This window comes from Lathyrus oleraceus, chromosome 3, assembly GCF_024323335.1.
Source record: "Lathyrus oleraceus cultivar Zhongwan6 chromosome 3, CAAS_Psat_ZW6_1.0, whole genome shotgun sequence".
In the NCBI taxonomy this organism is placed as follows: Eukaryota; Viridiplantae; Streptophyta; class Magnoliopsida; order Fabales; family Fabaceae; genus Lathyrus; species Lathyrus oleraceus.
In genome coordinates this window covers 63,469,752-63,492,527 of record NC_066581.1, presented here as the reverse complement: position 1 = coordinate 63,492,527, position 22,776 = coordinate 63,469,752, and the positions used below count along the sequence as shown (strand labels likewise).

General features: G+C 40.4%; 1 protein-coding gene across 1 annotated transcript; it reads left to right on the top strand.

Annotated features, from left to right (window-relative positions):
* Positions 1–14,103: 14,103 nt before the first annotated feature.
* LOC127129684 (uncharacterized) lies at positions 14,104–15,714 on the top strand. The gene has a single exon (XM_051058825.1). The coding sequence runs from the start codon at positions 14,104–14,106 to the stop codon at positions 15,712–15,714; it is 1,611 nt and encodes a 536-aa protein (XP_050914782.1).
* Positions 15,715–22,776: the final 7,062 nt, after the last annotated feature.

Here is a 22,776-nt window from a genome sequence, read left to right as displayed (position 1 = left end):
CCTTTTTCTCTTGAGATCTTGATCCAAAATGATTTCACAACTTAAATGAACCTCTTAATGAATGATCATGGTGCCCAAATTCTTCAAGAATGGTCACCATCCACTGCTCAATGACTTGCTTGACTGATTGACTGATGATTGCTTCAGCTGCAAGTAACATGGTTAGATGACAATATTTTTGTACTTTTGGTTAGTAAACAAATGAAAAGCAATGATATACAAATGCAATACATGCTTGGTGATCAAGAGCGACGCTCAAAAGATACCCACCCACTAGGAGGCAAGCAAAGGTGCACAATGATCCTTGAGGCAATGATATGACATGATATGATGCCTTGAGGCCATGGGGGATCTTAGGGCAAAAATTGGGGTCTTACAGATGCCCCTATTTAAGGTCATTCTAGCAGGAGAAGTGAAGTTTAGAAATCTTCATCTCGACGCGGTAGAATGGGCTTAAATAATAGTAATGAGACAAATTTTGGTCCCTAAGAGACCTCATGATGCAAATGTATGCATGCAAAAGACACAAACTCTGTGGGGAATATAGTTCACACAGAAGAAAAGACGATCCATCAGAGTAATACACTCACCAGGAACAGAGACTCTAACAGGACTCTTATTGGGGATAATAAAAGAAAAAGAATGCGTGAGCAGGACACGACTCCGAGTTGGGGAAAACAAAACTGACATAACGTGCGCAAGACACGACTCTGATTAGGGGATAACAGAAATCAGACTGGAGACCTTACTGATGAAGTAAAGGACTCACACTGGGGATAAGAAGGAGATTCCAAGGGAACACAATCCATTGGAAAGACTCAAGCTAACTCACAAAATGCATGTACTGGGGAAAACACCAATACAGCACCACAAATAGCAATACCACTCCGCTGGGGAAATCTAGAAAAGACTTTCCAAGGGAAACCAAAGGATGAGATGTCAACGGTATAAGGGCAACAAACTCAGGAAGAATGAATATCTAAGACCAGTATAAGGGCGAGAGATATCAATCAATCCAAACATCTGAGAAAGACCTGAAAAAGGTACATAAACTCAGGCAAATCTGACTCCACAGGGGACCAAGGTCATAATAGGGAGCAGAAAGGAGGGAACACCAAGGATACCAAGGTATATAATAGGTGACCGACCGAAACGTGAATTGGTATATATGCCAAGACACTCATCATCCTGAAGAAAAGCTAGAAAAACAGACTTATTTATAGGATGGATATTCAATTCCACAAGGAATATGAATCTTACTCTGCGGAGAAAACAATCAAAAGATTGACCCAAGAGTGCATGAGACATATTATTCATTACCGGCAGACCGTGAATAATATACTCGAAAAGGAAGAGACACCAGAGATACCGGAGTATATAATAGGTGACTTACCAAAACGTGAATTGGCATATATGCCAAAACACTCTTCATCCGAAGGGAGAGCTTGAAAAAGCAAATCGACTTACAGGATGGACATTCGAATCCACAACAGGAAAAACGAATCTTACTCAACTGGGGACACAAACCCAAAGAGTGCATGAGGTATAATATCCATTACCGTCAGAACGTGGATAGAATACTCGCATGAGATATATTATCTATTACCGGCAGACCGTAGATAATACTCTCACATGGTAAGAAACACCAGGGATACCGAAGTATATAATAGGTGATCTACCGAAAACGTGGATTGGTATATATGCCAAAACACGCATTATCCAACACAAACTGGTTAAAGGATGGGTACTCGATTCTACAGAGAATACGAATCTTACTCTTTTGGGGAAGATTAACAAAGGATTCCAACCAAAGAGTGAAAGAGACATATTATTCATTACCGGCGGACCGTGAATAATATACTCGAAAGGAAAAGACACCAGAGATACCGAAGTATATAATAGGTGACTAACCAAAAAGAGAGACAATCGATACCAAGCATCCGGGTAAACGAAAGACAACTCAAAGGGGATAAATTGCAAGCATCCGGCAATTATCCAAACAACAAATATTCGACTCCGCAAAAGGGAAATAACGAATCTTACTCGACTAGGGAAACACAAAAGGCTTCGACTGAAGAGTGCATGAGATATATTATCCATTACCGTCAGAACGTGGATAACATACTCGTATGGAAGATTATCCACAACCGACTACTGGGTTAACAAAGGATAAATCGACCGAAAAGAAAGGCATCGGGATACCAAAACTAGGTATATAATGATGACCAATCAAAGAGAGCAACGATCATTACCGAGCAAAAGGGTAAATGAAAGGCGATCCGCTGGGAATGAATTGCAAGCATCCGGCAATTATCCACAGGGACTGGCGGGGGATACATTGATAAACAATCAATGATCCGGGGAACAAATCACTAGCAAACGGTGAAAAGACCCACTGGCAACTTCAAAAGGGGATAACATTGCGAGCATACGGCAATGATCCAAAAGACAACTTGCTGGGGATAAATTGCTAGCATCCGACAATTATCCACAAGCAAAGGGGAATATCAACATCAAATATTGAATGAAGATAACCACAAAGAGTAACCATCATCGGTTAGGATGAACAACAAGATTAACTCTGCGGAGGAGAAATTAGGGTTTACAACTACCGAATACGGGGTAGAATACCAAAAATCTGGCTGAGGAAACAAGAGGTTAACACTACCGACTACCGGGTAGAACCAAAGACTCAGCTGGGATAAAATTGCAAGCAACCGGCAATTATCCACTCGTACCATAAGGCACAAACTCCGATGGGGAGAACAAAACAACATGGGATTTATAACTATCGAATACGGGGTAGAAGACCACAAACTCCACTGGGGATAGGATCACCACAGGGAAACGCAAATTCTGTTGGGGATAAAGACCACAACAACAGAGAATCCACCAACAGCCAGAACGAACCGCGAAGGTTACCTCTGCTAGGGGAAAAAAAGATAGGACTTACAACTACCGAATACGGGGTAGTAGCCATACTCTGGTGGGAATAACCACAAATTAGGGTTTACATCTACCGAATACTGGGTAGAAGACCAACAACTCCGCGTGGGGATGGAACGAATCACAAATCCGCACGGGAAACAAAAACAGGGTTTATAACAAACCACAAACTGCTGGAGAGCAGGCAAACAGGATTTACGACTACCGACTACTGGGTAGAAAACCAACAACTGTTGCTTGAGGAATAAAAGGTATATAACCACAAATTCCGCCAAAAAGCAAGGAACATAGAACTTACAACTACCGGTTACTGGGTAGAGGCCCAACAAAACTCCGCTGGGGATAAATGAATTGATGTCGGTTACTGGGCAAACCATTCATTTTTTCCACAGGGAAGCACAAGAAACAGCTGACACAACGCTGATTCGGGATTGATCCGAAAAGACAGACTGAATCAAAACACGTCCTATGAGGATATAACTCAATAGGAAAATTCATCCCAATATATGTGTTGGGAGAAAACGGAAGAAACCGTCATCCACGAGGACAATCTCAGTGGGGAACTGCAGAATAAAAGACAGACGCTTTCTGCTTACGGGGCTGACGCTATATGGAGAGATTAACCACCCGACATCTGCTTGGGAAGATCTATAGAGAGATCTATGTCACCCAAAGCAGGAGATAACAAACAAGAGATATATGGCAGAAATGCACTATGAATATCTGAATGTTTTATGAATATGCATGAATATGCGTGATTTATGTTTGATGAATGCTGACAAAACAGACATATCTGACACAGCAGGCCCAGGAATCAAACGCCCGGTACTATACTTCCAGGGGAAAAACCAACTGGAAAGCCAATCTGCTAGAGATCCACATGCTGTAAAGCAAAGATCTGCGGGTACTGCAGGGGATCAGGAAAATCCTGAGGATATCTGCGGGGGATCTCAACATCCACTGAGAAACAAGAGTTCATGGCTCAACCAAGAACTGCTGCAAAATAACTCCAAACAAATCTGGGGAACAACCCACTGAAGGAGAATCATCCGAGTAGAATCTAACTGCACAAGCAACTCTACTGGGGAAAGTTGTCAACTACTCTCTTGGGGAACAACCCACTGAGGGAGAAAGCACCACATAAGTAGATTCTGCAACAAGCCACTCTACTCGGGGAGGACATACATCCGACGGATCACACAAGTAGATTCTGCAAATAGCCACTCTACCGAGGATCAAAAGTAATCAGGAAATCATTCCAATCTTTGGGATGTTAGGGCTACCAACCGACCCTACTGGGGATTGAGAGAGTTTTCAATAGGCAGAAACTGCCACAACAACCATTCTGCAGACTAAGCTGGGAAAAACGGAAAGCAACCATGCTGAGGAGAGACACAACAACTCCGCTGGCAACTGCACTGAGGAGGGACTACTGCTGGAGAAGAAAACGAAGTCTTCAACAACATCTCTGCTCGCGACTATACTGGGGAACAACCCCACCAACAGCTCTGCTTGCGACAAATGCTGAGGAAAGCGGTAAAGCATCGGGATATCAACCCACCAACCACTGAATCTACCACAATGAGAACAACCATGCTGGGGAGATCACTGTTGGAGAAGAAACTGAGTCTTCAACCAATATCTCTGCTTGGGGAACAACCCCACCAGCACAAAGCGGGAGAAAGAGGATACAATCAAATGCCAGGAATATGAACAACTGTCTTACCTGTTGGGAATCATACCACCCTCGGGAGAGCACTGAGAAATTCCTGAGTATCCTTTTGTCATTGTGAATATTCACTTTGTTTAAAACAACAATTTTAAAAATTTTATTTGTTTAAAACAATGACATTTTATCAATTAAAACATGCAAAACCTTTGTTGAATTGAAACAAATAAGAGTGCAAATAATTGGATAAAAGCTCAAATTTATTTGATTGAGTGGTAGCCTGCAAATAGCAAGACTCCATAGATCTGTACAAATTTGAAATCAGTGATATATATTGGAAGAGGGCTACATTGAACATAATGATCCTTTCTCTACCAATTTGAATCTCGATGTATGCGAAGCTTCGGTCGATGACGAATCGAGAATCCTCTGACGAACAGACAGCTGGTGAACAGAAAGTCTTGTCAGGATGCAGTTACTTGCCGAATCCCTAATTTTTGCCTAGATTGCCCTAGGGTGAGGTACTCAATCTAGCGGGATGCAAATATACTTTTTTTTCAAGTCTCTAATTTTTGCCTGGATTACCCTTGCGGGTTCTCTACCGAGACGCTCATTTTTGCCTAAGCCGCCCTTTCGGGTTTTCAACTTAGCGAGCTATTCTGTTTTTCATTTGCATATACTTTTTTTTAGGCAAAGTATCTCTTGACTGCATCTGAATTCACAGGACGAGTGAAATCCTCCCCATCCATTGTTGTAAGCATCAAAGCTCCGCCTGAAAAGGCTCTCTTGACAACATATGGACCCTCATAGTTTGGAGTCCACTTGCCCCTGGAATCGGGCACGAAAGACAAGACTTTCTTGAGCACGAGGTCACCTTCTCGGAACACACGAGGCTTGACCTTCTTATCGAATGCTTTCTTCGTTCTCTGCTGATATAACTGACCATGGCACATGGCGGTCAATCGCTTCTCTTCAATCAAATTCAACTGGTCATAACGACTCTGAATCCATTCAGCATCAGTCAACTAGGGATTTGAGGGTATCATTTTTTCTTTTTTTCTTTTGAAAAAATTTTGAAATTTTTTTCCTGATTTTTGACTTTTTCATCTTTTTCACCCTCTTCCCTTTTTTTTTATTGCATTTGCAATGCCCCAGTTTGACTGTTTTGCTGATTCTCATGATACCGCTGAATGAGCTCCATTTGTGCTCAAGAAGGATAGGAAATCTCATCAGGAACCCCTTTCAACATCATCTTCCTCTGCCTCAAATACAAGGAATTCAAGATTGGGAGATGGCGTTGGATCATTATGTTCAATGGGTTTAGAAATCCCTGCATAATGATTCTGGATAATGAAAAGCTTTTGAATTTTAAACAAGCAAATCATTTATGCAGATGAAAAGATTGTTTTCTTGTTTTTCAGGGTTTTTTGTGATCACTGATTTCATGCAAAAAAGCAAAAAGTGAAAACAAATGGAAAAACAAATGTTTAACAATGCATTAATTGAATGAAACATCATTGTGTTAAATGTTGCCAACAATGTCATCACTTCTCCTTTTGGCATGGGGGAAGGGTTTTGAACAAAGTGAACAAATCACGTTGACTTATGAATGACCGTAGGAACATCCACAGCGACCCAATTGTGGCAGACACCACCAGGTATGATGAAATTGTTCAGATCTCCTGCATCCTCTTCCAAGATGGCAGCAGCTTCTTCTTCAGGTTGATCGTCGTGGATGAAACCCCCACTCTTGAACAAACCATGCTCATTAAATGCCCCAGAACAGTAGCCAATGCCAGCCCGGGATCGGTTAACCAGGAATAAATCCATCAACAGTACATAGTCTGGCAAACATCTCTCAGGATGATCCATCGATCTGGCAGAGTTGGCTCTGGTGTAGTACCGGCGAAGTGCGTCTTCAAAATAAATGAAGATCGCAGGGTCAGACCACAGGACGGGAGACTGGAACAAAACACCCGCTTATGCAAATGATGCATGAAGTGTTTATGCGTATGCTTGTTTTTTATTTCAAAGGAACTCGAGGGTTTTATTTGCAAATTTTGAAATATTTAAGCATTTTGATCATACATGAGAATATCTCATCAGATACATCAGGTGAAAAAAAATTCCCGGTTTTTTCCATGTTCGAAAATTTTTGCAAATAAACTCCTTTGAGTTCCTTGAAAAATTTCTTTTTATCTGATGATATGGGATGCAGATGAATGCATGAATGCAACAATCACACTCAAGGATCAAGCAAAGCACCCCAAACAAAGGTCGTGGGAAAGCTCATTGTATCCCTAATATCAATCATCCATTTTTGTGGATTTAGGTTTTCACCTTATCGACACCCAAGTTCCATTGATATTAACGGTACATGAACCGGCTCTAACATCCTTAATATCAATCATCCATTTTGGTAGATTTAGGTTTTACACCTCATCAATACCCAAGTTCCATTGATATTAACGATGTTTGAACGACTCAACCACGAATCACGGGTTTGCTGAGAGTCACGAGCATGGAGTCTCGGTTAAGAACCACCCAAAGGGAGTGTACTAGGGTTTAAACCTGCCAGACATGTTCTACCAGAGGTTCCCATAATCATCGTCCCATCTCTCGGATATTATCGGAGGAACGAATACTCGTATTCCAAAAATATTCTCAAGAGAGACTCTTATGAGTGTAGTATCGCGTAACAATCGCATCAGATCTTACATCTGAACGACCTCCGCACTACGTCCTAAAAATAGGCCAAGATGGGTTTGGTAAACTAAGGTCCTTGGCTTCTAAGGCACATGATTGAACGAATAATGCCTAACCACAAATAACTTGTGTGACATTATCAATACAACATGACCTCCACCAAGTGAATGGGCTCGCAAGTCAACTGGCTAAGGAATACTCCACACCAGTCAACAAGACTATGCCATTCTCCTATCCTAGAGCGCACTCGAGTTCGGGTATAGAACTCATCTCACAGAGATCACCAAAGCAAACAGCAATTGTATATCAAGTAATTCAAACATTACAATCAATACAGTTATCCCAAATTGTACAAAAATATGTCAAATAACCCATGAACAAATATCATACAACAAGGGTGAAAAGTAGGCAATACCACCAGGGAAGGTCTAATTTTATCCCCAGCAGAGTCGCCACTTTTCTGTAGCGGTGTATTCGTCGCTATATGATTTATTGATTAAACCATAAGCAAAGTATACAATGAATCGAGTCGCCACCGCACTTTTATTTATCCTAAGGACTGGTTAAAAAGCGAACAAAAACCTAAGAAGTTTTACACGTAGAAAACTAATGAAAAAGATCAGAGAGTCTGGGTAAGGGGTAAATTACGCAATGGGAAGGTGTTAGGCACCCATCACGTCCTAGGTACTCCTAGGGAGCCCTTTCCACACTTGTTGTATAAAAATGTTTATTTGTTTTTGACATATTGTGCAAACATGAATGGGAAGATGAGAAAAGGATGTACAAGTTAATTATTTTTGTGTTCGAACGGATGAACCCGTTGCCTACGTACCTTCCATCAAAGGTAAGGATCAAAACGCCGTAGTTCGGCTAAAAGATTTCCAAAAATTAGTGAGTTCATTTTAAAACACAAGCATTAAGGCTTTTCATTACCAATGGGAGAAAACTCAACCAACATCGACAATCCACCATGCGAGGATGGCTTCAACATACTAGTGAGGGGTTAACCCTATAATAAGTATGGAAGACTTACAATCAACTCACTAAGGATAAGGTAAGGTTTACATCAACCACTATGGTAATTAAAACCTACGGCTAATGTATGAAAACATATTAACAATGGACAAAGCCAAAACAATTGAATGGGTGAAGTTAATTGATTATGATTATTCACAAAATATGGTCAAGGTATGATTAAGATTGATTCAAAGAAGTGTTATGAAGTGGAGTTTGAAAAATCAAGGACTTAGGGTCCAGGTTTCTAATTTGAAAAAGAGATGAGAATGTTTGCACAACAAGTCAAGGTTTTTGAAATCAAAGTGTGAAAAGGTTTAGGACAAAGAGGGTATGGATGATGGAATATAAAACTTCTTAGGAAGGTTCACCTCTTGAAATCATATAGAAGATGATTCAAGTGTGTCCTTAGGAATGGGCAACAAACAAATAAAAAATAAAGCAAGGTGATACCGGAGGCCATCAATGGTCTTATACCAATCTCACAAACAAAAGCGGATATCGGATACCAATAAATGGGTTTACACCAATCTCCTAAAACAAAACAATGATACCGGATGCCATCAATGGTCTTATACCAATCTCACAAGAGCAGAAAGCGGATATCGGATACCAATAAATGGATTTACACCAACCTCCTACAGTAAACAAAACTTGGATGTCGGATGCCAATCTATCTGGACTTATACCAACCTCCAAAGTATGGTCATAGGAATACAAATGCCACATCACAGGGACTTATAATTGCATCCTCTCACACAACAAACAAGAACAAAGAAGATATGAGTGACCAATGAGGTCTTACACTCTATCCTTCCATATCATGGGAACAAAAGCCAATCAACATGGACTTACAATTTGTCCTCAATGGGCAAACAAACATAGATCACAAGGATATGCAATAATGATCATACAAGAATTAACAATCAATAATGATGAATGCACCATGGCAAGTAAGCAATCATGTTCAAATGAATCAAATAATCAATCAAACAAGTTCAAGTAGCACACACTATAACCACACAATTGGGCTCAATCAAAGGGTTTGACTTAAAAAGTCCACTGGAATAGGTGAATGGCGCTCTTAACCTTGACATTGAGAGCCAAGGTGAAGCAGATGAAAGGATATAAGGGGTGTGCCTCATCACTCTTATCCCTGGTCAAGGAGAGCATTGAATATAAGAAGGTGGGGGAGTTCAGAAAGATGGAACTCTCTCCCCAAAGTATAGACTCGATAGATCTTGGGTTTTACTCAACATGCATCAAACACAAGTAGTGTGAGCAATGTGAGTGACTCACAGAATAGTAGGAGATAGGCTACATATCTCTTTTGTCTACCAATTGCCTCATATGAGGTCTTTACCTGCTTAGGGACAAAAATAAACAATCACAAACATCGCCTCTTAAGGAGGACTTCAGACAGTTGCCTGGCTAAATAACAAGCCAGGTCTTCCAGACTACATGGAGACAAGAGAGTCTACCTCAATGCAAATGCTATACAAGCAAAGCAATACAAGTTCTCAAAAGAACTGAGCAACTAAGGGTACCTGAAATCAATCAAATATAATCAGCATCCCAATCACAAAATCAAAACAAACAACATAAGAATCAACAAACAACATAATCAATCACATGTGCAAAGCACAAACTCAAATGAAATGAGTTAGCATCCTACAAGACAAGACAAGTTAGTTTATAACATCAAATGAAACGACTCTAAACAACTTGAATTTATCTCCTTAAAGCAAATGCTTCCACAACCTGAAAAGCAAGCTCAAACATAAGTAACAAGACCACTAGGACAAGCCTAGGGTCAAAAGGAGGTAAAAAATTCAAAACAGCAAGTAAAACATGATCACAATCAAGGTTTATCAATTAAGAAGAAGGACCGATTGGTCTCACATCCAAACTATGCACTAATTTCATTTTATGCACAATCTAAGTCAAAGTAGTCAAGTATGAACCACATATGAGTCAACAGCATGATCACAACCAAACAAATATCAAAACAGCTCAATAAATTCCACAAGAATTCTATCCTAAACAGAACATATTCAATGAGCTACATATCAATTTTCATGCCATTTGGACTAGTGGAAGTAGGGGAATTAAATTCAACATGTCATGGCATGCAAAAATCAACCTAAACTAGGTCACAAAACAAGTGTCAACTCCAATCAATTGTAAAACAGTGAGATCAAATGAGAAATGAATGGGACCAAAGCCAAATTGAAGCTAAACATGTTAGGAAACACTCCACCAATTTTCACATTCATGTGGTAAGAAATGAGCATTTCACAAGATATGTAAGTTTGTCACTCAATCAAAACCCTAAAAATGCTAAACAGCAATCAAAAATGTCAATCAAATAGAAAATGGATCAATTAAATCCACAAAAAATCAGGGTGAAACTAGACGTATACAAGGTATCTCATGCAAAAAATCAGAGCCATAGGCCTAGGGTAAGCATGGAAAATAAAATCATGAACACAGCATAGCATAGTGTGACACATATTGTCACACTCAAAAAGATTATATCATATATACCAAACCAGGGATCCAAAAACTACAAACTATACATCAAAATCACCAGGCATGAGTCAAGAACAAACATGTGAAATTTCATTCATTTTGGAGCAAGCATGAGTATTTTATGATTAATATGGTGAAACATACATATATAGCATACATATCAAAAATCATTATATCAATCCAAAAAATCACCAGGCACAACTTGAGTTACCATGCCTAAAAAAAACTAGATGAAATTCTGAATCCAACAAAAAAATTCCCAATTAATTTGGATTAAGGATGGTTTTATTAGGGTTTTTTGAAGTTTGATTAAGTATTGAAATAATTATCTAAGTGAATTAAGTGGTTTAATTAGGACGAATGGCAATATTGTAAATACTGCGCGCCATGACCAAAACGCATCGTTTAATTAAAGATGCTGGCGCCACGTGATTGGCTGCTCCGAGTGGGAAACACCAATTTTGAATGGACAGGCGCGGAAACGGATCAAAACACGGGATTTTCCAGAAAACTTGAGCTTCATCATTGTTCTTGATTCCAGATTCGGTTATGAACAATTTTCAACCAAATCATACAAATCATATACCGTTCTCTCCGTCTCTCCACGTAGGTCATGGATATGGCAATGGATTTGTCCAGAAGTTAATGTACATAAAGATCCACTCAAGAATTGTTTTGTCACACAAACTTTGAATCAAGATATCTACACGATTACTCCATGAAAATGCATGATTCAAACACCAAACTACTCTATGTTCAAAGACCTATCTAAACCGCATGGTGATTTCAAGAATTAAAGAGTTTGAAAATTCACCTCTTGGACGAGCAGTTATGGAATCCGCGCCTGTTTGGCTCCAATTCTTGAAAACAGATGGAGAATATTGATTATCAAGGTTGATGCAAGGTGTAGCTCAGCTCAAAGGTGCTTGAAATTGATGAATCTTCCAACTGCCATTGAAGAGCTCAAGATTGCACAGTGAGAATTGGCCACGATTTCTCCCTCAAATGCTTCAAACAGAAGTTTAGATGCACCTGCAGATGATGAATCAACAGAAAAAAAGCAAAAGCAATGATGAATTCTTGGAAAATTGATGAAAAAGTGAATGTGAAACTTGGAGAATTTTTGAGAGAATTTGTGAGTTTTTGTGATTTGATCTGAAAAATGATTATTCTCCCCTTCAATTCTGTTAGAATTAAGCTTTTATACATGCTCTTAATCCAAGCATTAATCATGATTAACAAAAATTGGATGATTAGTAAATGAGCTTGTTTATGGAAATTGGCCTTTTTTCCCTTATGCACCTTGAACCAATGGAACAGTAATTTTTCACTTTGAGCAAACCATAAAATGCATTTGGAAGCTATTGGAATTGGTCCCATGTGAAAATTCCTTGTATTTTGAAATTTGGACTTTTTCCCACCACTTTTTAAATGGTTCACTTGAAAAATGGCCTTTTTATGTGAAGGTTTTTGGTAAAATGTGATGATGGATTTGGATAGTACACGTCAAATGGGATTTGCTCAAAAAAGAATCACCCAATTTGGCTTTATGGTTTGAAAGATATGCCACTTTGAATTTAGGCTTTTTCTGAAAATGATTTGATCATAACTTGCCAACCATAAATGGGAAATGAGTGTTCTTGGACTTTTTGGAATGGTGAGAGCAAGATCTTCAACTTTCATGTTGGACAAATTTTTATTTGAAGCTTGGTTCATGATGTAATTTTGAGGAGCAAGACTTTCCATTTTTGGCAGGTGAGAATTACAGGTCATTTCCATTTTGGGAAACTTTTTGTCTGACTTCAAATCCTTCAACCTTGATCTTTGAAATGCCAAATGAAGCTTATATGGACATGAATGAGACCTTTCCAACCATCTCACACCTTCCAATTCCTGATTAAATGCACAGTTGATCACAGTTGACTACAGTTGACTTTTCTAGGGTTTTGGTTGACTGAGCCATGTTTTGGTGAATTTCAAGCCTTTTTCTCTTGAGATCTTGATCCAAAATGATTTCATAACTTAAATGAACCTCTTAATGAATGATCATGGTGCCCAAATTCTTCAAGAATGGTCACCATCCACTGCTCAATGACTTGCTTGACTGATTGACTGATGATTGCTTCAGCTGCAAGTAACATGGTTAGATGACAATATTTTTGTACTTTTGGTTAGTAAACAAATGAAAAGCAATGATATACAAATGCAATACATGCTTGGTGATCAAGAGCCACGCTCAAAAGATACCCACCCACTAGGAGGCAAGCAAAGGTGCACAATGATCCTTGAGGCAATGATATGACATGATATGATGCCTTGAGGCCATGAGGGATCTTAGGGCAAAAATTGGGGTTTTACAACTTGCTATTTTCCCGATCAAGTTTTTGGCGCCGTTGCCAGGGACTGCCAAACTATCTGTTAATAATTATTCAATTGGAATTTTGTTGCTCTGCAACTAAAATTTTACTTTATTTTATTTGTTTATTTCACTTTGCTTATCCTAACAACTGCCTAATATTTTTATGCGAGGTAAGACCTCAGCTGAATTTCTTTTTGACGCAGAACCAGAACGATCGTTGCGAGCACGAATCAGAAAAGCCAGACACGACAGACTGGAAGCGCCAGAAGAACCGCAGATAGTTTCTGATTCCGAGAAAGAGGGAACCGTGTCAACTCATTCGGAACACTCTGATTCTGAAAATTCGGATACCGAGCCTGAAACTATGGCAGATGCCACACCTCCTGTGGAGAGACTATTAGGTGATTACGGGGGAGCTAATGCCCCGCTTGGAAGGATGACAATAGTGAATCAACCAGTCAATGTTGCCCACTTTCAACTTCACCCCTCAACGATACGGCAACTTGAAAGGAGACCTTTCTCAGGAAAAATTAACGAAGATGCCAACAAGCATTTGCAGAGGTTTCTTACGATGACTACGTCGTTAAAGATTGAGGGGCATTCTGAGGAAGCTAAGAAGCTGGTCATGTTTCCGTTTACACTGTCAGAAGATGCTGAAGAGTGGTTCTACTCTTTACCTGCTGGAAGCATCACAACTTGGCAACAAATGGAGACAACTTTTCTCAACGAGTACTTTTCGGCTTCTGTATACATCCGAAAGAGGTACGACATAGTGAATTTTAAACAGAAATAAGGAGAGTCACTTGGAGATGCGTATAAGAGGTTCAAACGATTGTTGGTTGCATGTCCTACTCATAATATGGATGCAACGGAGCAAATGCAGAATTTTGTAAATGGTCTTCGGCTGAAGACTAAGCAACTCATTGACACAGTAGGTGGTGGCTCAACCAATTTTACAACAGCCACTGGTATTAAAAAGATTATTGAAGCCATTGCAGCAAATGAGCACCTGGAGTTGTATGACCGCAGTGTTAGTCAACCTGAAGGGATAATTGACCTGAAATTGGCAAGCCAAGTGGTGAAGATGGAAGATCAAATAGAAGCTGAAGTAGAAAGGAGACTGAAGAAGATGGCTATTGATACCCAAACTGTTGCACAGGTTCAACAGGTTCAACCAACTCACACTAGTAATTGCGAAATTTGTGGAGGACCTCATCTTACCGTACATTACGTTGCTACCGCACAACAAATTGAGGAGATCAAGTTTCTTAGGAAGAACAACCCTTATTCAAACACATACAATCCGGGTTGGAAAAACCATCCAAATTTCTCATGGAAGGATCAACAAGGAAATGTGCAGAACCAACCACAACAACCGTATCAACAACATCAACAACAGGTACCAAGAAAAGCTGATTGGGAGCTTGCCATTGAGAAGATGGCCGCTCAAAGCTCTCAATTTCAAGAAGAGACTCGAAGTAATTTAAAGAACACAGGTGCTTCAATTAAGAATCTTGAAATACATATGAGTCAGATAGCCCAACAACTAGCGGGTTTTCAACAACAAGGCGTTTTACCAAGTTCTACGGTTACTAATCCAAGAGAAAATAATCATGTGAATGCGGTGACCACAAGGAATGGTAAGTCGAAAGAAGTATCTGAGAAGAGTTATGAAGAAGAAGACTTATTGCTTGAAGTTGATCTAGAGATAAAAGAAAATGAGGTTGCAAATGAAGAGGTTACTAGTGATGAAAGAGTGGTCAAAGATAAAGTTATTGATCCAAAACCGGCCGTCAAACTGCCATTCCCAACAAGAAATAAGAAGAAAGGGCAGCATGAGAAAAACTTTGAGAAGTTCTTGGAAATGTTTAAAAAGCTTGAGCTAAACATTCCTTTCTTGGAGGCGCTTGAGCAAATGCCTACCTACGCAAAGTTCATGAAAGACATCATCTCGAAGAAGCGGACCATAGAGACTAACCCGATTATTCTAACGGAAACTTGTAATGCCATTTTGCAGGGTATGAAGGTTCCGGTGAAAAAAAAGGATCGAGGTTCTCTGACTATTCCGTGTGCCATTGGAGATAGATCCTTCAAGAAAGCTCTAATTGATTTGGGAGCGAGTGTAAGTCTTATGCCGTTGTCCATCTATAAGAGGTTGGGGATAGGTAAAATTCAAGATATAAGAATGACACTCCAGTTTGCTGACCACTCTGTGAAGAGACCTTATGGGATAGTAGAAGATGTGCTAGTAAAGATCGATAAGTTTGTGTTTTCGGTGGATTTTGTCATTTTGGAAATGCCGGAAGATGAAGAGATACCAATCATTTTGGGGAGACCATTTTTAGAGACTGGGAGATGTTTGATCGACATAGAAGAAGGCACGATGACTTTGAAAGTGTATGATGAAGAGTTAAAAATTGATGTGCGAAACACCATGAAGTACAAGGATGAGGTTGCCACTAGTCAACATATTGAGACAATCGATTAAATATGTGAAAAGAAAAATTGCTTGACAACACAAAAATTACCCTTGGAAAGGGTGTTGAGCTTATCAATTTTTAACGAAGAGGAAGTAGTTAACGAGAAAGATATGGAAGTATTAGCCATGACGGAAGCATCACCACCTTTTAAAGGTTATCGACACAACCGGTGGGAAGATTTAAGGCAACCCTTGGTGGAAGAAAAGAAAGATGAACAAAAGAAGGAAACCGAATTGAAACAACTACCGGAGAACCTCAAATATGTCTTCCTAGACACAGAGAATTTGAAGGGAATAAACCCTACAATATGCATGCACAAAATTCTCATGGAAGATGATCACAAGCCGGTTGTCCAACCTCAGCGACGACTTAACCCAGCAATGAAGGAAGTAGTCAGAAAAGAGGTGCAACACGGCCGGCCGTGTGAGGCAGCACGGGCCGTGTTGCTCAATTTTCAGAATCCAATACATTTTCCAGAGGTGCAACACGGCCGGCCGTGTGAGCTAGCACGGGCCGTGTTGCTCAATCTTCAGAATCCAATACATTTTCCAGAGGTGCAACACGGCCGGCCGTGTGAGCTAGCACGGGCCGTGTTGCAGTACGTAACTCATAATTTTTTTTTAATTTTAAAGACGTTGGAGTGGGGCCCACACGTCTTTAAACACTCTTTACCTCTACCCCACTCACTTTTCAGCCACTTCATCTTCTCCAACCCTATTTTTCTCTCAAACCTCTCAAACTCCATAACCACCTTCACTCTAAACCTCAACTTTCATCATCATCCAACCATTTTTTTTCAAAGTCCCTTCACAAAAGTTGGGTCGTTTCTCGCACTCTACACCGTGACGGTATTATTTTTCTCTATCTCCACTATTTTTTTTCCGCTAACTTTTCAGGTGACCATTATGCCCCCCAAAAGAGCCGAGCGAGGAAAGGCTGTGGTAGAGACCTCAAGGCCGAGACAAAGGGCCCGGAGGATGCCAAATGCACACGGAATTATTTTTGAGGATGATGACCACGTTGAAAGGTACAAGACTCACCTTAAAAGGAAGCTTGTACCTACAAGGTATGTTTGTGATGATACTATGAGTGCTTTAGGAATTCTAGATGATGTATCTCAAATGTTCCACAATTTAGGTATTTTTGAATTTATGCATGCTGATGTGCCTTCCTATGAACGCATCACTCTAGAGTTCCTAAGCACTGTAAAATTTAAATTGGAAAAGAATTGGACTGGTCATGTTTATGAATATTTTGGGACTATGAGTTTCCGGCTCTATAACGAAGATTATTCGATGTCGGTTATTCAGCTTGGGCAATGCCTCCGGTTACCATTGGTAGGATCCGGGGCAGTGCCAAATGACTTTTCTGCAGGTTCCTTTTGGTCTTCTATTACAGGTTTACCGCAGTATGAACCCCGGAGTGCAAAGGCATCATGGATTCAGAACCCGTGTTTCCGATATGCTCAAAAAGAGTTAGCGTTCACCTTGTTCGGACGAGGAGATAGTACAGGTGTAGCGGCAAAGCGAGAGTTATATTTGATGCATGCCATGGTTAATGAGGAACCAGTGAATATGGCGGCATTCGCCACCGACCATTTAGGTACCATGGGGCGTGCCAGCTCAGGTGCCATTTCAGTGGGTGGTATGATCACACAAATTGCTGATTGGTGTGGGTGTAGGCCAGTTTTGGACGGAGAGACCCCGATGCAGGCGTTGGGTAAGCTTGACCTCAATGCCCTGTGCACGTAAGGAATGCTCGAACAAAGTCGTCATGGGTATGTGTTGGTAAGCCGGACACGCCGGCTAATCCGCTTACCAAACACTGGTAAAACTAATGTTGATAACAATGAGAATTGGTTGTATACTTATGTTAACCCCAAAGAGGCGGGAGAAGATGATTTTCGCGCAGGTGAAACGATGGAGGAAGATGCACCGGCAAGGGAGAGGGGTGTTCCTCACCCTCACAACTCTCACCACCGAGGTATTGGAGCCTTCTCTGCTGGATGGACACCCATGGACATGGATCAGTTCCGTGTCGAGCAGGCTCGCCAGGGGGCGGAGATTGATCGGATCGTGACAGAGCAGCTCTGTCAAGGGGCTGCCATTGATGATATTCAAAGGATGATGCAACAGATGATGTTGCAATTTCCACAGCACCATCCTCCGCAGTAGGCACTGTAAGTCCCTCTTGCATTTGGGTTTAAACATTGGGGTCAATGTTTAGTTCAAGTGTGTGTGTGGGGGGGGGGGGGGGGGGGTTCTTTTCATTGTTTTAGTTATTTTCCGTTTTGGTTTTTTATTTTTTTTTAAGTTAACTTTGATTTCTTTTATTTTCAACTGTTTGGGTGTTGGGTTACAGATTGATGGATAAAAACCAAAGGCGTGAGGGAAGGATGTTAGTGGATGAAAGACACAACCCGAACTTACTCTCCCGAGGCACCTTGGAAATTTATGCAGCCGAAGAAAAACTATTGTTGGATGCAGTGTGATGAAAGCTGGATTGAGATAGAAGTATGGTACACCTGAACCAAAAAGAAGCTACATTACACAGAGAGTGCTTTGGAACCTGCAAGTTTACCCCACATGGTGGGACTACAAAAAGCCAAATACGAAGATATCATCATGAGAGTTAATCCAGGTATGACTCTATCGCTCTGGTTTTGCGTACGTTCTACTGACATAACACTGCATTAAGACACACACTGAGGCACGTTTTTGTTATTAACCGCGAGCCTTTCCAACCACCCTTGTACGTTTTATCCGTTGCAAACCCCTTTTGAGCCTTTAATCATTTTGTTTGTTTTTAAACCACTTATGTTCCCCTATGGCCAGAAAGAAAAACAATATATAATAATCTCTTTTACCCTTGCTCGGCATGAATGTGTAGATTTTGAAATTGTGTTGAATTCTAAGTTTGGGGTGGTGAATCTAATACAAAAAGGGACAAGCGTGCGAAAAATTGTTACAAGAAAAGAGAAAAAGAAAAATAAATTGGAGGCTTTTTGAATGCTCCGAAAACAAAAAGAAGAGAAAAGAAAAATAGAACTGATAACAACGCACTTGTCCCAACTAAACGACTTGAGTACATTTGCAATACTCAATCTGTTGAGTAAAGTTAAATAGTCGATGTCGAACCCCTTTATATCAAAATAAGCACAGGTACAAGAAAAATAGCATGAGTGCCGAGCCCAAAAACCCTTGTGTATCCGTTTGTTGTTTATCCCACCTGTCCTAAGCCCCGTTACAACCCTAAGTCCTCCTAAAGTGTGTGAATTATGTTTGTGCAATAGAAGTAGAATTTATTCAAAAACTAAGAGTCGATATTGCATATGCTGAGTCTTGAGTGCTAACCCTAAGAGATTGTGTGAGATGTATAAAAAGCTTGCAGGTAAAGAGGTGTTGGACTGTGAGGTGTAGCGGATAGTTCGGATCGGGTGGCCGAAATCTTGACCATGAAGGTAGGAAACTCGGTGCGAATAACATCGGCTGTATAGTGGTGAAAAGAAATTCCGGGGTGACCTCTGTTTGTTGTCTCTTGCATCACTTGAGGACAAGCAATGAGATAAGTTTGGGGTTGTGATTGGTCACCATTTTACTTGATTTTCATCATGTTCTCGGCCAAAATTCATCAATGTGGTAACCCTTTATTTTGAGTTTTAGTGTTTGAGTTTTAAGTATTTCATATTTGAGTATTTTATGCTTATTTTGCTTTTGGTGTTAATTTAAGTTTTTAGATGCGTTTGATGCCATTTCCATGGTATTGTGCATGTTTCAGAAGTAGTTGAAGAGTCGAAAGTGCCAAGGCAACAATGGAAGAGGATGGAAGAGTTAAAGAAAAAAAATAAAATCCTAGAGCCAAACACGGCCCGTGTCTCCTGACACGCCCCGTGCTGCAAGCTCAACTTCTTCCCATACAAAAACCAGAGAGCCAACACGGCCGGCCGTGTTGCTTGGCACGGCCCGTGTTGGCAGGCGCGCTGGATTTTCTGATTTCCTATTTTCACTCATGAAGTGATCCCGGAGGGCATTTTTGACTTTTTGGCTTGGCTGTAATGTGTACTGTACTATTTAGACCTAAGAAAAGAAGAAAAGAAGAAAAAAGGGACGACGGGACGAAAAGAAGAAGAATCAAGATTTTTGGAGAACGGAGATCATCAAGCGCATAAGCAATTGAAGATCGAAGCTATCTAATCTCTTGTAATGTCTAATTTTACATTTGTACTTTCTTTGAATAGTATGATGAGCTAAACCCCCCTATGCTAGGGGGTGTCCCTGAATTGCTTTTGTAATGAACCTTTTTCCTACAATTTTATGAATGTTTATGTTTTTATGAATCCAATTTGTTATACACGAGTGTAATGCTTGCCGTATTGGAAAATTAGGTATTGATTTGGAGGTAAAGGAGGTCAGACAAATCCCTTTATCACTTTGTGTATAAGAACATCACTAATTTCTCTTAGGAATGAGGATCTAATAGTGATGATGGGAAATTCTTGATATTCATACATGGGATTAATATTATTTTGAATGGCTAAGGAATTGGGATTTAAAATTGAATGTTAATGGTTTTTGGCTAAGGAATTAGGGGAAACTACTCTTGAGAATCATATTGGATCATTCTAGCATAGATTTTATGAAATAAGGATTAAGTTTATTTCAAAGCAATTCATACACCCCGGACCTAGCATGCTTAATTTTACTGCGTTAAAAATTCTCTATTTTTCCTTTATATTTTACAGAGCGAATCTACTCTTCACTTACCAAACACAGGTTCTTTTGTTTAATTGAATCATTATCAACACTGATAGTTCCTACGCAGTCCTCGAGATCGATACTCAGGATAATTCCTTTTATTACTACATCGGTAAAAATAGTACACTTGCTATTTTCCCGATCAATAATCTTTCACTTGTGCTGGACAGATGTCAACAAACCAATCTAATTCTGAATTGGGAAAAGTGTCACTTCATGGTGAGAGAAGGGATAGTACTAGGTCATAAAATCTCCCATCAAGGGATAGAAGTTGACAAGGCAAAAGTGGAAGTAATCGCCAATCTTCCTCACCCTGTGAATGAGAAAGGTATACGGAGTTTCTTGGGACATGCAGGATTCTATCGTAGGTTCATACAAGATTTCTCCAAGATCGCAAAACCTTTGACTAGCCTGGTTGTGAAGGATACTCTGTTTCTGTTTGACAAAAAGTGCAACGAAGCCTTCGAGACTCTGAAAAATAAATTGGTGTCTGCTCTTATAGTGATCTCGCCTGACTGGTCTCTACCCTTTGAGATAATGTGTGATGCGAGCGATATAGCAGTAGGGGCAGCCTTGGGTCAAAGAAAAGACAAACGCCTCCACGTCATCTACTATGCTAGCCATGTGTTGAATCCAGCCCAGATGAATTATGCAACCACAGAGAAGGAGTTACTGGCTGTGGTTTATGCCTTTGACAAATTTCGGCAATACTTGTTGGGAACACAAGTAATTGTTTATACTGACCATGCTGCGTTGAAATATCTTTTTTCTAAACAGGACTCGAAGCCAAGGCTGCTCAGATGGATCTTGCTGTTGCAAGAATTTGACCTTGAAATTCGAGACAAAAAGGGGTGTGAAAACACTGTTGCTGACCACCTATCTCGAATGTCTCCGATTGAAGAGACGGAAGAGAAACATCCTATAAAGGACGAGTTTATAGATGAAAGAATCCTCGCGGTGGTGGGTGTTCCTTGGTTTGCTGACTACGCAAACTACCTGGTGGGTGGTATAATTCCTGATGACTTTGATTATAACAAAAAGAAAAAGTTTCTTCATGATTGCAGGTTTTATTTGTGGGACGAACCATTCTTGTATAAGAAAGGGGTAGACAGACTAATTCGTCGATGTGTCCCTGAGGAAGAACAAAATGAAGTCTTAAAGGCATGTCATGACTCAGATTATGGGGGACACTTTAGTGGAGACAAGACAGCCGCAAAAGTCCTCCAATCAGGGTTGTACTGGCCCACGTTGTTTAAGGATGCCCAAGTGGTTGTGAAGGAATGTGACAGATGCCAATGGACAGGAAATATTTCTAGGAGGAATCAGATGCCTCAAAAGGGCATGCTTGAAGTGGAATTATTTGATGTTTGGGGGATAGACTTTATGGGGCCATTTCCACCCTCAATTGGAAAAAATTATATTCTGGTGGCTGTGGACTATGTCTCCAAATGGGTGGAAGCCGTAGCCCTCCCTTCTAATGATGCGAGAGCAGTGGTAAACTTCCTTAAACAAAACATCTTCTCAAGGTTTGGTGTGCCTAGAGCACTTATCAGTGATGAAGGAACACATTTCTTGAATAAGCTCATGGAGAACTTATTGAAGAAATATAATGTGAAGCACAAGATTGCCACACCATATCATCCCCAAACGAGTGGGTAAGTTGAAGTGTCTAATCGGCAAATTAAAAAGATTTTGGAAAAGACAGTGAGTGCTTCACGAAAAGATTGGGCAATCAAATTAGATGACGCGTTATGGGCATACCGAACTGCTTTCAAAACACCAATTGGCATGTCTCTGTATCAGCTGATTTATGGTAAGGCTTGTCATCTTCCTCTGGAATTAGAGCACAAAGCCTTTTGGGCATCCAAGTTCTTAAATTGTGATCTTGCAAAAGCCGGTGAATCCCGAATTCTTCAACTTCACGAGTTAGAAGAATTTCGTAATCAGGCATATGAGAATGCAAAGATGTACAAGGAGCAAACACGGAAGTGGCATGATCAGAGAATCATCAGGAAAGATTTCTGGGAAGGACAACTGGTATTGTTGTTCAATTCGAGGCTCAAGTTGTTTCCTGGGAAATTAAAGTAAAGATGGTCCGGGCCATTTGTCGTGCATAAGGTTTTTCCCCACGGAGCAATAGAGATTAAGAACCAAAACAATGGAGATATATTCAAGGTGAATGGCCAGAGGATGAAGCCCTATTACAGAGGCCAACAACTTGGATTGATAGACCATATGCGCCTCGCCTAGTGAGGTGGACAACCGTCGAGCCAGGCGATGTTAAACGAAGCGCTTCGTGGGAGGCAACCCACGTGT